Source organism: Gambusia affinis, linkage group LG18 (genome assembly GCF_019740435.1).
Source record: "Gambusia affinis linkage group LG18, SWU_Gaff_1.0, whole genome shotgun sequence".
NCBI classification, from domain to species: Eukaryota; Metazoa; Chordata; class Actinopteri; order Cyprinodontiformes; family Poeciliidae; genus Gambusia; species Gambusia affinis.
Genome location: NC_057885.1, coordinates 21,549,891 through 21,564,519, shown reverse-complemented (window position 1 = coordinate 21,564,519; position 14,629 = coordinate 21,549,891). Strand labels below are relative to the sequence as shown.

Genomic DNA, 14,629 nt, shown 5'->3' with positions numbered 1-14,629 from the left:
AAAGTATCTGATGTTTGTATCACCTCCAACCAACAAACATTTGCCGTGACGGCGATTCATAAAAACGCAATAATTATGATTTAAATGCATTTCAAAGTAAACATTTCCAGACTGCACCAGTGGGGGGCGCTTGCTGCTGAATGCCTCTAGTTCAGCGTTTCTTGAGAAAAGCAGCACAAAGTGATGCAGGACGAGGATGAGGAGGAAGATGAAAAAGACTTGATGTGGCTTCAGAGCTCTCTGGCCTTCCTCCTCTTCCTCGTCTTTATCTCCTTCTCTGCAGGTGCGCTGCAGAGTCCTCACACCCGGGTCGTTCAGGAAGAGGCTGAACGCTCCGCATTTTCAGGAGTGTGTGTGCGTGGGTGTGTGTGTTTGAGTCTCCAAAATGTGAAGTTAGAGGTGATTAATGAAAATAAATATACGTTTATGTTCCAACGATCTGTGTGTGTGTGTGTGTGTGCGTGTGTGTTGGAGGACAAGGCGAAGCATTGAGCGGTTTCTGAAGTGAATTAACAAGTCAAATGAGTGCCGCATCACCCTGCATAGGTTACCACACACACACACACGTGAACACACACTAACACACTCCCACGCTTATCATCACAGCGTCTTTGTTGAGGAAGATGAGGCCAATTAAACTGATATCACTCTCTTGTTGTCGTTTAAAGCCTCTCTCTGATCTTTGTGTTTTATCTTTTTTTACTTTTTCCAATCTTCCTCCGTTTTTTTTTGTTGTCTTAAATGTCTCTCTTCACCTTCTTTTTGCAGTTTTTCACATCTATCATTTTCTTATTTAATTTAGTTTTCTTCCATCTTGAACTTTCTTGGTCCTCTGCTCCAGTCTTTCCTCCTTCCTCCATGTTTTTTCTTTCTAACGGTGTGATAAATGTCCATCTGCGATCGGCCGATGCCCCCCATTGACGTGGCGCCCGCGAGGTCGTAAACAACAGCCCGTCTCCCCCGGCAACGTGGCGTCTCCATGGACGCGGGGCCGCTAAGACGACTGACTCTGCGTGTGTGCGGCCGAGGCGGAATGCGACATCCGACGACTGCCAAGTGTGTGTGTGTGTGTGTGTGTGTGTGTGTGTGGTTGTTATATATGTAGTGTGTGTGTGAAAGCTAATGAGCGATCATAAGTGAGCAAATGTTTTCTCTGGGTTCCACTAATGCTCAACAAACACACACACACACACACACACTTATAGATCAGGTATGTGTGTATGTGATTAGTATGCCACAGTGAGCTGTGTCCATATGTCACCAAACACAAGCATGTTTTATTTATCCCAGAGAGGAAGAGGGGGAGAAGGAGGCCAACAGTCACTGTCAAGGGGATGGAAGGAGGGATGAAGGAAAACTGGCAGGATGGGAGGAAAAAAAGATTATGGAGGTGAGAAGAAGGAGGATGGAGGGAAGTTTTGAGTTTGGAGAGGGTCTCCATTAAAGAAGTGATGGTGATGTAAAAAGAGATGGAATTTAGAGGATACAGGGCCGATCAAAGGATTTTTGGGGCCCCAAACAGATTTTCATTTGGGGCCCCCCATACCAACATGTCAAAACCAGCTAACATGCTTATTATTAGCATCATTTCTAATTAGTTTACATTGTAACATTACAGGAATAGCAAATAAAATAAAATTTATTTATTGGTATTTAAGTTTGCCATTTTATTTTAACCAGTAACATCAGCTGATAAACATTACATTTACAGTTAACAAGTTCAATATGTTAAATTTCCCCAGCAGCAAAAAGCAGGAAGAAACGAACCATTATTTGTGTAACAATGAAAATAATCTAGAAATAGTTTTTCCATGTGTAAAACCATTTAATTTGTATTATTTGATGTTTAGATACACGTTGGTTTCAAACTAACATCTAAACTGAGACTTCAGAGTTTTACAGTGAGGAAACTATGACAATAATTCAGAGCTTGAACTCTAAAATCTTAAAATGGTTTTGTAATATCCCAGCTTTACTGTGGTCATATTATGAGTTTATTCTCATATTATTTACTTTATTCTCTTAATATGATTTGCTGTCCTTCCACTTTATTCTTGTATTAATTTGACATACTACTGTCATTTTCAGAACTCAATGCGTTTATTCTTGCAAAATTAAAACTTTGTCGGTAATATGATCTTATTCTCTATCATCATATTGTATTATTACAACTTTATTCTCATATTATGATTTTTTTATCATCTTATTGGCAATATTAAGACTTAATTCTTGTAATAATTTGACTTACTGCCGTTTTAGTAACACAATGACATTATTCTCATATTAAACGTCTTGTACATATTTTTTCTCACAATATTATGAATTAATTCTTGTAATTTAATGTATTTTTTCTCTTATCCTGGCCCTACAATCCATCATATGTCCTGGATGGTACTTTATGGAACATATTTCATATTTTAAATAAACATTTGTTTTTTTTAGGTGTGGGAAATTAGTGGTCTACATTATTAGATCAATTGAGAGGAAAAAGCAGCAGAAACAAAAGTGAAAGTGAAAGTAAAAGACAAGAGTGACAATAGCAGATAAATAAAGGATATTGAAACAAAAATGAAAGTTTAAGGTTAATAGTAGAGGGATGAAGTCTGGTCAGATAAACAAACAAAAGTCACTAAATATGCAAAAAAGTTCAAAGGTTATAAAACAGAAGAAAAGATTTGGGGATCAGGATGAAAAAACAAGAAGAAAAGAGGAGAAGAAAAATGAAAGAAATATGGAGCAGCTTTGTGGACGTCCGAAGAGTCAGGAGGATGAGAAAAGGAAGAAGTGAGAGGAACAAGAGGAATGAGAGGAATGAGAGGAATGAGAGGAATGAGAGGAGTGACAGATGGACAAAAAAAACTGGCAAGAAAGAAAAAAATTAAATAAGTGACAAGATGGAGAACATGAAGGAAACGTGAGATGATGGAGACGTTTTCAGTGAAAGGGATAAAAGAAAGGATGGAAAAGAAAGTTAAGATGAAAAGAGAATTGGAAAAATTTCAGATTAAAAACAGGTTAAGAATAAACAAGAGTAAAAGTTGAGATTAAGAAAAACTTCAACATGGAGGAGGAAAAAGGAAAGAAAAAAACGAAACAAGATGAGAAAAAAGAAAGGAGAAATTTAGAGCTGAGACAAAAATATGAAATTATTGAGAAAAGCGAGAGAATAGGAAAGATGGAGTGTTGCTAAAAGAGAGCAAAAAGAAGGAGAACAGGATGGAAAAAGAGGGAGGAAACACAAAGAACAGAGGGAATAAATAAAAAATATTCCACCTGAATGAACGGAGGAAAAGATGAACGTGAAACATTAAGATAAAACGAAATAAAATGGAGGTGAAGCGATAAAAAATAAGATGATAAATGAAAATAAAAATTCTAGATTTGGAAAAATTAGTAAAAATATAAAGAAGAAACTGTTAAAGGAAAGACGAGAGAAAAAGGAGGGAATCTGCAAGAAGAAAAACATGAAATTATGAAACGAGGGGTTCAAAAAAAGAAGAATAAAGACAGGAAGAGGGAAGAAGGGATGACTAACATCAGGAAGAAGAGAAGAAAGTGAGTAAAGATGGGAGGAAGGGACAGGAGGAACAAAGGAGGTGGGAGGGATGGACAGATGGAGGAGTGGGACCCCAGAGACGTGTCATTCATCACACCACTCTGCAATCTGCACTCCTTCACCCTCCTTCTCTACCCCTCATCCATCCATCCGTTTGTTCCTTCGTTCATGCTACTGTCACAGTTCTAGTCTTTCTTCCTTTCTGTCTTTCTTTCTTTTCCTCCCTTCCTCCATCTTTCTCCCAGGACTTTGGCAGTCATTTTTAGGTTTCATTATCTCCTCTGGCGACATCCCTCCATCCCTCTCTCCATCCGCCCTCCGGTCTCTTGGCTCCTCCCGCCATTTTCACTTTCTGTGTCAGCGAGAGCAAAACGACGACAACAAAAAGGATCGGATCCTTGAAAGAGGAAGACCAACCCAGCGAGAAGCGCTAAAGAAACTGATTAAACTATGAAGAGCAGATGAGTTAGAGAGGAAATTAAATATAAACAAAGACAAAACAGGAGAAACTACAACCAGAGAGACGATGTGGGAAATATCTGAAGTGAAGTTCTTTAAAGTTTAGAACCACCATTTAAATGAAGAATAAAAACTATTAGAAACAAGACGTTTGGGGTTCCAGTTTCCACCCGAATACATCACAACACAAACAATGACAGATTTTTGTTTCTTCGTTTTCTTTTCAGATTATTTTGGCTTATTAAACATTCGTCCCATCAGCGAATCACATCCAAGATTAGGGCTGGGCAATAAATCAATAACAATACATATCCTGACAGACAAATGATCAATATCAATAGAAAATACATCTATTATCAATAATTTCACTGAACGCCAATCCAGAACCGCACAGCATTCTGGGAGATGTAGGCAGAGGAAATACTTTAGCTGCTCAACCTCTCACTACCAGCTAAGCAAAGTTGGTGGAATCAACTGACCCTCTCACTCTTTGGTTACTTAGCAACTCTCACTCTTTGGTTACCTGGCAACTCTCTCATTCTTTGGTTACCTAGCAACAACCTGTTCAGTAACTGCCACAGTAGCAGTTTTAAGCTTCTTAACTGCTTAGAAATAAAAACAACGTAGTGGGCTAAAAACTGTGAATAAAACAGGAACGTCACCAGTTTGGTTGTCTTTCAGATATTAAAAAACAAAAAACGAATCAATAATGATAAATTTTGACAGATATGAAATGTTTATAGCATGATACTTTTTTCAGTCTAATTTTAGTTTATGTTGTTCCTGCTGTGTAGAATACTACACATAACAAGACATTATCAACAATAATAGATGATATCATAAAAAACAACATAATAATAAAACAGAAGAAATATCATGTCACCAGATTGACGGTATTTCAGATTTTAAAAACAACAAAAAATGAATCAATAATTATCAATACACTGATATGAAACGCTTATATTGTGATACGTTTTCAGCCATATTGTCCAGCCCAGATCACATGTGTACATCTGTGCAAGTAAAGAGTTACAAAAAACACGTTTTTTTTTGTTTTCTTAAACATGAAACTGCTCCCTCATTCTGTTGACCTCCTGTCTTCAGACGGTTAAGATTTCCTAGTCAAGCGAACCGATTGCCTACATTTCTACTGACAAAGCCCTTAACTTCACACAATCCGGAAGGATGCTAGCAGGTTTGATGAGCTAACTGGGTGCGTAGCCGCGTTTCCTCTCCACTGGGGGAGCCACAGAGACAGGAAGTGAGGTCATTAAGGCGTCTCTTACCGGTGTGGGACAACAGGTTGGGGGACAACAGGCCGGGGAGCCCTGGGTGCAGCAGCCGGGGGCTTTCCTGCATCCCAGCATTGGAGCAACGCTTGGGAGGACGGCCGGGGCGGGAGCTGCAGGGGAGAGACACACATTATTTAATTACTATTCATGAATTACAACGACGCCGTAAGAAACACAGGAAGGATTCTGATTTAAACACACTGAGGAAATCAAGGCTGAACGGACAAAACTCAATGCAGAATAAAAAACTTTGTGTCATTTTTCACCTAGAATTTACAATAATATGTTTCATGTTAAGAAAAATAATTGTTTAACTGTCAAAATTTTAAATTTTCTGATCATTTAGCATCATCCAACCACCACAAACAGATACTGGAAAATATCTTATTGAACAGTTCTTATTTAGGATTATTTTAGTATTCAACTATTTAGTGATTAATCGATTATTCGGATTAATCAATTATACATTTTGCTCATTTTTAAGTGAACCTCTAGTCTATTTAAGCATTATTTAAAATACATTGGAATATGCATGTAAAAAAATTTATAAATACCTCTTTTAGTAAGGAAGTAAGGAAATCAACAGTTTAGTGAATTTGGACCGATTGAAGCTAAACTTTACCACTTGAGACGTTTTGGGTAAAGCCTGTTTACAGACAAAGATGTTTCTTTATTTTAAATCCAAAATGTGTATGTATTTTTTCAACAGTCTGTTCATAGTGTGTTGTTCTTTTAGGGAATGGCCTTTTTTGAGTCTCTTTACTCCTTTGAAGATTAATCGATTGTTAAATAAGTTGACGATTATTCTAATAATCGATTAATCACGAATCATTCGATTAATCATTTCAGCCACAGTCTGATTTAACGTCATGAGTCACATTGATGTTAATATCACCCTAAATAATAATAACCACATTGTTTTTCTCTACAACTTGCAGCTTGTTTCCAGGTTTGTGAACAACTTGGCTCGGAGATTAGCGCTCTGATCTGAATGTCAACAGGAAATGATAACAGCTGGATCCTCCAGCAGACACCGCAGGTCACCTGGACTTAATCAAATCACAAACTCTCGCCCAACAGCAGCTCAAAAGCACTTTTTGCTGAAGCTGGCATGATTTGCACATAAAAACGCCCCTCAAGACTTGTGGGGAGTTACTCGACAAAAATATCGTTTTAACTTTAACAAAAAATGGTTTTAAAAAATCCACCACCAGCCACACTAATTACCAAATAACTCAGTTCCTCACTATTGAAAATGGAAAGAGAGGTTATAATAATGTTATTAAAAAGTTAGATTAGCAAATAAAGCAGAAATCTGCATCACTGTAGCATCTAAACACTGTCAAGAACTGTCTTATTTTATTTTTGTCATGAAATATGCAAACAGTGTTAATTACTTTCTGCCTCATTGCAACAACTTATAGCACACTGCAAAAACACAAAATGTCACCAAGTATTTTGTCTAGTTTCTAGTGCAAATATCTCAGTACTCTTGAAATAAGACAAACTAACTTGGAGGTAACATTTCTGCAAGATATAGGAGCTTGTTTTTAGTAAATAGTTCCTTCATTTTGATGAAAATGTTCTAGTTCCACCAGTACATACATTTTCTAATGACAAGATATTTTCCCATGTTTTAAGTGAAATAATCTGCCAGGTTAACTAGTACCTACTTCTTCATAAAAATTAAGAATTATTTACCTAAAACAACATCAGTTTTTTTGCTGAAAGATTGTAAGTAAGTTTTTTTTTTTCTTATTTCAAGTGAACTAAAGTATGTGTACTAGAAACTAGGCCAAAATACTTGGTAATATTTTGTGTTTTTTCAGTTTTGATCAAAAGATTCAATATTATTCAAAGGTTTAACAAATGTACATTAACATTACAAGGAGGTAACAGTAGCTGCTAACAATAAAGTCCTGCAAAAAATAGTAAGGGGAGCTAAAACGGTCCCTATCGAACCCCTTCTCATGGATATAAACTTAAACTAAATTAATATTTTAAGCTTTACTGCAAAGAAATGTAATAAATAAAGTACATAAAACAATGTAAATGCAGTTTTTATTCATGGTATTTTATCTGCTTTCAACCTTATCTGTAAAATGTAAAACCTCTGAGATGCATATTAAAAACACAAAATATACACTATTTTTTTTTTTAAATGAAAAGACATTTAGATCGAAATTTCAAAAGATTATCTGAGAAACTTTTACACATGAAGCAACTTGTACAAGAATAAAACATGTAACCATCCTTATAAACAAACAGTAATTCATGTTCTGCATGTACAAATGCCTGCAGAACATGCACACAGTCTTTCATCCAGTCTCTAACACACACACACACAATAAGCTACTCTATTATTCATGTGCACGTAGGCATAAATAACCGCAGTCAAACACTGTATTACAGTAACTGCACACATGCAATTTAACATAAAGGGAGGCACACATACACACACTGGAGGTGCGCATGCAGGCCAACTCTCTGCAGGGTGGCTAAGTAACAGATGGCCATCCAAAGTCATTTACACCTAGAGAGAGGAAAAAAATAAAACCTGTATATGGCAAAAGCCCACAGTGTCACCGCATGAGAACAGAAATGAAGAGAGGAAATAAAGTACGGGCAGCAAGTTAAATTAGGACATAAAATAGTAACGCCACTAGAACCTTAGAGGACTTCTGCTGGACTCGTCATGGACTATTCTCAGCCTCTGGTTGCATCTGGTTACATGTTTAAATTATTTCAGACTTTAAAAACAGTTTTTAGATTTATTTTTGTTTGCCAAACTGAATCGGAACGATCCTGTTGTGCCAGAATGGATCTATTAAACCAACTGTTACATTATCAATAAATAGTTTCAGCATTTAATAACAGTTTCTTAAAATTAAATATTGTTGAACATCTTTTCACACTGGTCAGTACATCCAGGATTTTTAATTGTTATAAGTTTTTTTTTTTTTTGTTTTTGGTGCTAATTTAGGAATATTTGTAAGAAATTTCTACTACATTTGGCTAATGTTCGATGTTAAATGTAACTTTTTATTAATCGCTGTATTGATCACAGACTATAACTTGACATCAAGTAAGTCGGAGGAACCAGTCACTTAAACCCAATGTTTATCAATTTTGAGAAAAATAAATATGTAAAATCTGAAAAAATTATAATCTGTTGATTTCGTGTGAATTTTGCTAATTTGTTAAAAAGTGGAGGGACTTATTGGCGTCATTTTGAAGTCGGGAGGGCCACATAAAACGCTACGGCGGGCCAGATTTGGTCCCTGGGCCTCGAGTTTGACACGTAATTTAAAAAAAATCTCAAATTACACAACATACATAACAAGCTAACAAGAAAAAAAACACACTGTTTTCCCAAAATAATGTTCATTACATTACAAATGAAACTATTTCTGAAATGGATTCTTCAAACAATTGAAGAAAACTACAGACAATTTTTTTTATAAGCTAGAGTCTACAGTCAGAAGCTGCCTCAGGTTCACTGTAATACAGACTGCTACAGCAGATCCTTTGCACTCACAGCCATTAGCGTCTACAAGTTTTGAAGAAAATTATTTAATACGAGTTACAACAACACTTAATTTGCCTCTGGAATAAAAAAAACAACCCATTTTTAATTTGATGCAAACTATCTCTTAGCAAGGATAAAACTTGCTTTGAATCATTAGCTGCAGCTAACCCATTGATTTATTAACTATTTTACAATGATTTCATAAATTAAGCAAATGAATTGTCAACATTTTACAAAAAAAAGTCAACAATAAAGAGTGAGCTAGGAAACAGAAAATATCCTGCTAAAGCTAACCTTCATATGTTTAGCTAAGGCTAACTAGCCTGGCTACAACTGGCTAGCTAGTTAAAAGGCTTTAAAACAACTTTCCTTTTTTAAACATGCTTGTTGAAATAAACAGAGGGATTTCTACTATAGCAGTTTATTTAGTTTAATGTTCAAATGTCTGTTTTTTACTGTTTTACTGTCAGCTAGCTAAAACTGCCTAATAAACATAAAACTGACAAACCAGGGTACTTTGTTTAAGAGTCTTTTCTTTCCACATGCTTGCTCAGTATGGACTGCAAAGTCAGTAACTTCAGACAATCTGCTGGGTTTGATTAGACAGAAACCTTTCTCCTTATCTGTAAATAAACTGGGATGGATTTATTTTGAAATTACATTTTAACTGGAATGAAAGTATTTTTTGTCTAGTTTCTAGTGGAAATGCCTAAGAATAGTTGAAATAAGACAAAATTTGCTTACAAGTAACTTTTCAGTGCAATATAGGAGCTTGTTTAAGCAATAATTCCTTAATATTGATTAAAAAAAAGATTATATGGGAAAAAATGTCTTGTTACCAGACAAAAAAAATCTGCTCTTTTTTTTAACTTAAGATATTTCCACTCAAAGCTAAACCAAAACACTTTGTTGATTTTGTTTTTGCAGTGTAGCGCAAAAATTGGAGGTTTGTCGTGCCTTAGCAGCGAAATCCAGTCAGTACAGAACCAGAACAGAGCGGAGGGGATGTTGGTCTTTTCAGGAACATGTTGAGTAAATCGGTCAGATCCCGGTGGGAAGAGCAGAGAGTGTGTGTGTGTGTGTGTGCGTGTGTGTGCTAAAAGTTGTGAAGAGAAAACGACTGCAAATGTTTTTTGGGTGTGATCTGCATGTGAGAAAAAAAAGCAGAAGGATTCAAAGGAGCATGAAGACACAAAGGCATGAACCTTCACTTCCACCATGAACTCCACTTCACCTCTTTCTCCCTTCATCACACACACACACACACACACACACACACACAACAATCACTTTGCAGTCAGTTGCGTACACCAACACACACTCACAGGTGTTCACATTCAAGTCTTAAAGCGCCTCTGTCATCGGCGCGCTGCTACCTTTCAGCAGGTTACAGTAGCAGCTGTAGGTGTGTGTTCAACTGCATCCATCCATGTGTAAGCAACTTTAAGGTGTGTATCCACGTGAATCCAAGCCTTGTGTGTATCTGCAAAGGACACATGATATCGGCTTCTCATTAGCCTTACAGTTCTTTGTTCAGAGTAATGACTGCAGCGTGTGTGTTGGCGTGTGTGTGTGTGTGTGTGTGTGTGTCCCGTAGGGTTGCCATATGTTGGGCATTAATCCTCGTCAACGGTCCACTCTCCTTACTGCACAGAGCTCAGGAACAAAGAACAGGTCACACACACACTCATAAGCGACAGACTCCGCATGCAGAGAGTGTGTGCAGTCCATTGACCTACATTCACATGGTGACCTTTCACCTTGACAATGTTCAGAGTTTTAAAGAGGAACAAATCCATTTCTCCTACACCAGATCCCATTTCTTACTACAAATAGTACATGAAAGGGTGCACCACTGGCTGACCTTTGACCTTCACAGTTACTAATGTTCACACTGTAGGGAGATTCAGGACACATTTATGAGTGGAGAAGAAACCAACTAGAGGAAGGAACCGAGGAACCGAGAAACCTGCAGATGTTGGAGTTCCTAATGAGGAAGGAACAGTTCTTTCAAGAGTCAACCAGATCAAATCTGGAGAAAACCGTTCACACCGGTTCTGTTTGACCCGCTTTAATCCAACCCCAGTTTGTTTTTGTAGAAAGTCCAGTTCATTTGAGGAGGTGTGAATGTGCAATCAGGCCAACAGGTAAAGTCTGGTCCTCCTTTGTCCTCTTCCCAGGAAAATTCTTTGTCTTTTATGACCATTATTGCAAGGAGGATAATTCTTCTTAAATGGAAATCACCACAACCTCCTTCTTTCATACTTTGGTTGAGGGATATTGTTTATTTTCTTAAACTTGAAAAAATTAGGATGTCACTACGGGGTTCCTCTGACAAATTTGCAGAAATCTGGCAGCCATTACTACGACTGGTTGGTCAAGTTAATTTCCATTCTGTCCCAGTCTAGTCCTTCGTGTATGTATTTGTCTGCTCATCCTGTGTCCTTTTTCTCGGATTTTCCTTTTCTTATGGTTCCATATTTACTTTCCTGGGCAAAAACTGTACTTTTTTTTAGGTGTGGCAGAAGGCATCTTAATTTTTATTTATTTCAAATGACTTTTTCTTATTGCCTGGGAGTGATTGGAGGTCGTTTTGTTGTGTTTTTTGTTTTATTTTTATAACTTAAGGGAATTGTACAGTTTGTTTTATATGTATCACATTGTAAATGTATGGCTATGCAATTCCTGTCAAAAACCAAATAAACAAAGTTTGAAAAAAAAAAAAAAAAAAAAAGTCTGGTCCGCCCAAAAACCTGGGCCTCTCTTTGGTTGAAGTGAACTCTGGTTTGGTTCGAATGTATATGTGAACAACAAGCAGACCAGAGACCGCTCCAAAAGCAGGAAGTGGACTACAGTGCAGGGAATTCTGGGTAAATACAACCAAAACAAATGTGAGTCTACCTTAAGCAAGAGAAATCCTGCAACCGCTAAAATTTGACAGTACTTCATTTTTTAAAAATGTTGTGAAGAAAGCTGTGCTCTGTCTGAGATTTTCATGTTGCTTCCTTCAGTGGTTCTTGGTGCAGCGCCCCCACAGGCGAGGAGGGGAACAGATTTTTCAATTAGTTTGGTTAATTTTACTCAATGCAGTGTGGAAGCAAAACACAGCAGCTGAAAATGTAACAAATGTTTCCACTTTTGATCCCAAATCGAACTGAGTCTACTGGACCATTAGGTGTGAAAACAGCCTTAAAGTCCTCTGATCATTTTGTTTTCAATGGAAGTTATTTATGTAAACCTAGCAGCAACATGAAGCAGCTTGTGGTAAAAGTATTTAAATAAACACTGATCCAATCAGAACGTCTATCTGGACAAAATAACACAAAGATGGAAATATTTCACAGGTGGTTCATGCAGACAACCAAAACCCAGGATGGATATTTATTTTAAAAAAGACAAATAATATCCAAGACGCACAAAAGAGCGTTATTGCAGATCCTTCCTCCCAGCAGCTGTTAGACTTTGTACCCATTACGGACCCATTAGACCCAATAAATGTTTACGTCCCTGTTGGTATTTAAACAGTAATTCCCACAGTTTTTAAATAACATTTCTGCTGTTATTGTACATCTGTTTTTCAGGTGTCGGGTTCTGATCCAAAATGTATAGATTGATGTAATTCGATCTAAAGAACAAAACCCAGACTGTCAGAAAGTCGTAATGGGAACCAACATGGGCTGAAATGCCGCTCAGGAAGGAAGAAGCCGTTACTCCAAAAGAAGTATTTTCAAAATATTTGACAGATTTACTAAAAACTGAGCAATTCAGGTGAGAAAGATAATTTATAACTGATCTTAGTCAAAATGACTTACCTTTGGAAAATGAGCTTTAAGTAGGTTTTGTTATCTTTCAATAAGAAAACATTTATTTTTTTAAGTTTTATTGGTTTGATGTAATAATCTAATTTAAATGTCATGTTTTCATTAACTGTTAGGAGAAAATTGGTATTATTAAGACAAATAAAATTATCTTGATTTAATCTTTCTCTAACTCTAATGAGGATGAAATGAATGGACTTTTCAATGATATTCTAATTTATTCAATGATTTCATATTGTTGCACGTTGCCATTTATGTCCAGTGACATTAAAGTTGATCAAAGCGATTGGGGCGAGGACAAACTTACAGGAAATGGGTCGGGAAGATTTCCTCTTTTAAAACCCGTCTGAAGTTTGAAAAGAAATAAACAAGCGAGACAATCCGCCGGTTTGTTTACAGTAATTATGTCTCAATCACTGAATAGGTAATAAATTAGAGATGGTAATTAAAAACCAGACACATTGTTACTTTGAAATGTTTTTCTGCTCATGTATTTATGTGTTTTAATGACCTTTTTAATTGGACAAGGAAAGCAGACCATGGCACGAAAGGAAAACACAAAGCTGACATTTCACACACACACACACACACACACACCTACACACACACACACACACACACGCACAGACGATGTGATGAGCCACCTTGAAGTAAGTCTTCCCACTTTGACACTCGCACCCCCTCGCCTGACCTCCCAAATGGCCGTCTCTATGGTGACGGAGCCTTGATCAATACTCCGTCATTGGCTCTGATGGCCGGTCAGGGTCGCTCTCTCTCTCTCTCTCACACACACACACACACACACACACACACACACACACAGTGTCGTATGTACAAACAGGCATGGCGGTGAATAAGCACGGACTCACTAACGCGTTTGACAGATTGATTTAGCTCAGAACGTCCAGAGGTCACACACTCCAAACACACACACTCACACACACCGGGCGTAGTTTATCAAAGCTCGGCGCGGTCAATAAGAGGGGTAGAGCGCCGGGTCAACCCTCTTTAGCTAAAATCTTTCATCTTCTTTCCTTTCTTTCATCTCTCCATCAGACCCGTTTACCCCCCTCCTGTTCTCCTTCTCTCCTCGTTTCTCTTCTTCTTTGTTTTCGGTTTCAGTTTGTTTTCGTCTGAAATTTTGGGTTTCTTGTTTCCTCTAAAGTTCATGATATCTAAAGCCCGACTGAAAGTCAGACTTCATAATTAGATCAGTTTTTATAAACTTTTAATTAACTTTACAACTTTGTGCTGTCAGTTATAATTTTATTTTAAGAAAATTGATCGTTTCTTATTTTAATTATTTTAATTAAAGATTCCTGCTATTCATATCTGTTGTTACTATTATTGTCATCATCGAGAAGCAACACTTATTTCTAATTGTTCATCGGTCATGTTTTTTTGATAACCAACGTCCCCAAATCTTTATTTTTTAACTTAAATTTTAGACTAGAATCTAAATCTAAAATCTGACAAGAGACAAAACTATTTTTATATCAGATGTTAAATCTAAATTCTGGCAGTCAGCTGATGTTTCTAATGATCAACCAAAGTCAGTGGTGAACATTAATCGTCTTTAATTGCTGCTTCAGGATCCTTCTTTAAAAGCTGCACACTGTTTTAAGTTAATATTTCTCTGATAAATTCATTAATGTTTTGCAAGTTGTTGACAACTTCTTTCCTTTCATAACCTGAAAACTTTTCCAGGTCAGATAAACGACATTTGTTGCTTTTATTAAATCAGTTAGCTTTAATTTCTAAAGAGTTTCAAGAAAAATTGTTGTACTTTTTGTTTTGTCAAATTTCTACTGAGTACAGGCTATTTTAATAATTCAAATTATACGACAAATATACCTTAATACGCATTGATACACACAAACAAAACCATATTAGTGCTAATGCGGAAGCTAACAGCATTAGCCACAGAAGCTAACAGCGTTAGCCACAGAAGCTAACAGTCGTCCCTCATCTTCAC

The 14,629-nt window shown here is 36.8% G+C and overlaps 1 protein-coding gene across 1 annotated transcript in view; it reads right to left on the bottom strand.

The window, feature by feature from the left end:
• LOC122820322 (dachshund homolog 2-like) overlaps positions 1–14,629 on the bottom strand; it is a 98,920-nt gene that overhangs the window by 29,755 nt on the left and 54,536 nt on the right. Inside the window, exon 2 of the mRNA XM_044097651.1 lies at positions 5,302–5,417. Within this exon, the coding sequence (XP_043953586.1) occupies positions 5,302–5,417 (116 nt within the window). The remainder of the gene's footprint in view (positions 1–5,301; positions 5,418–14,629) is intronic.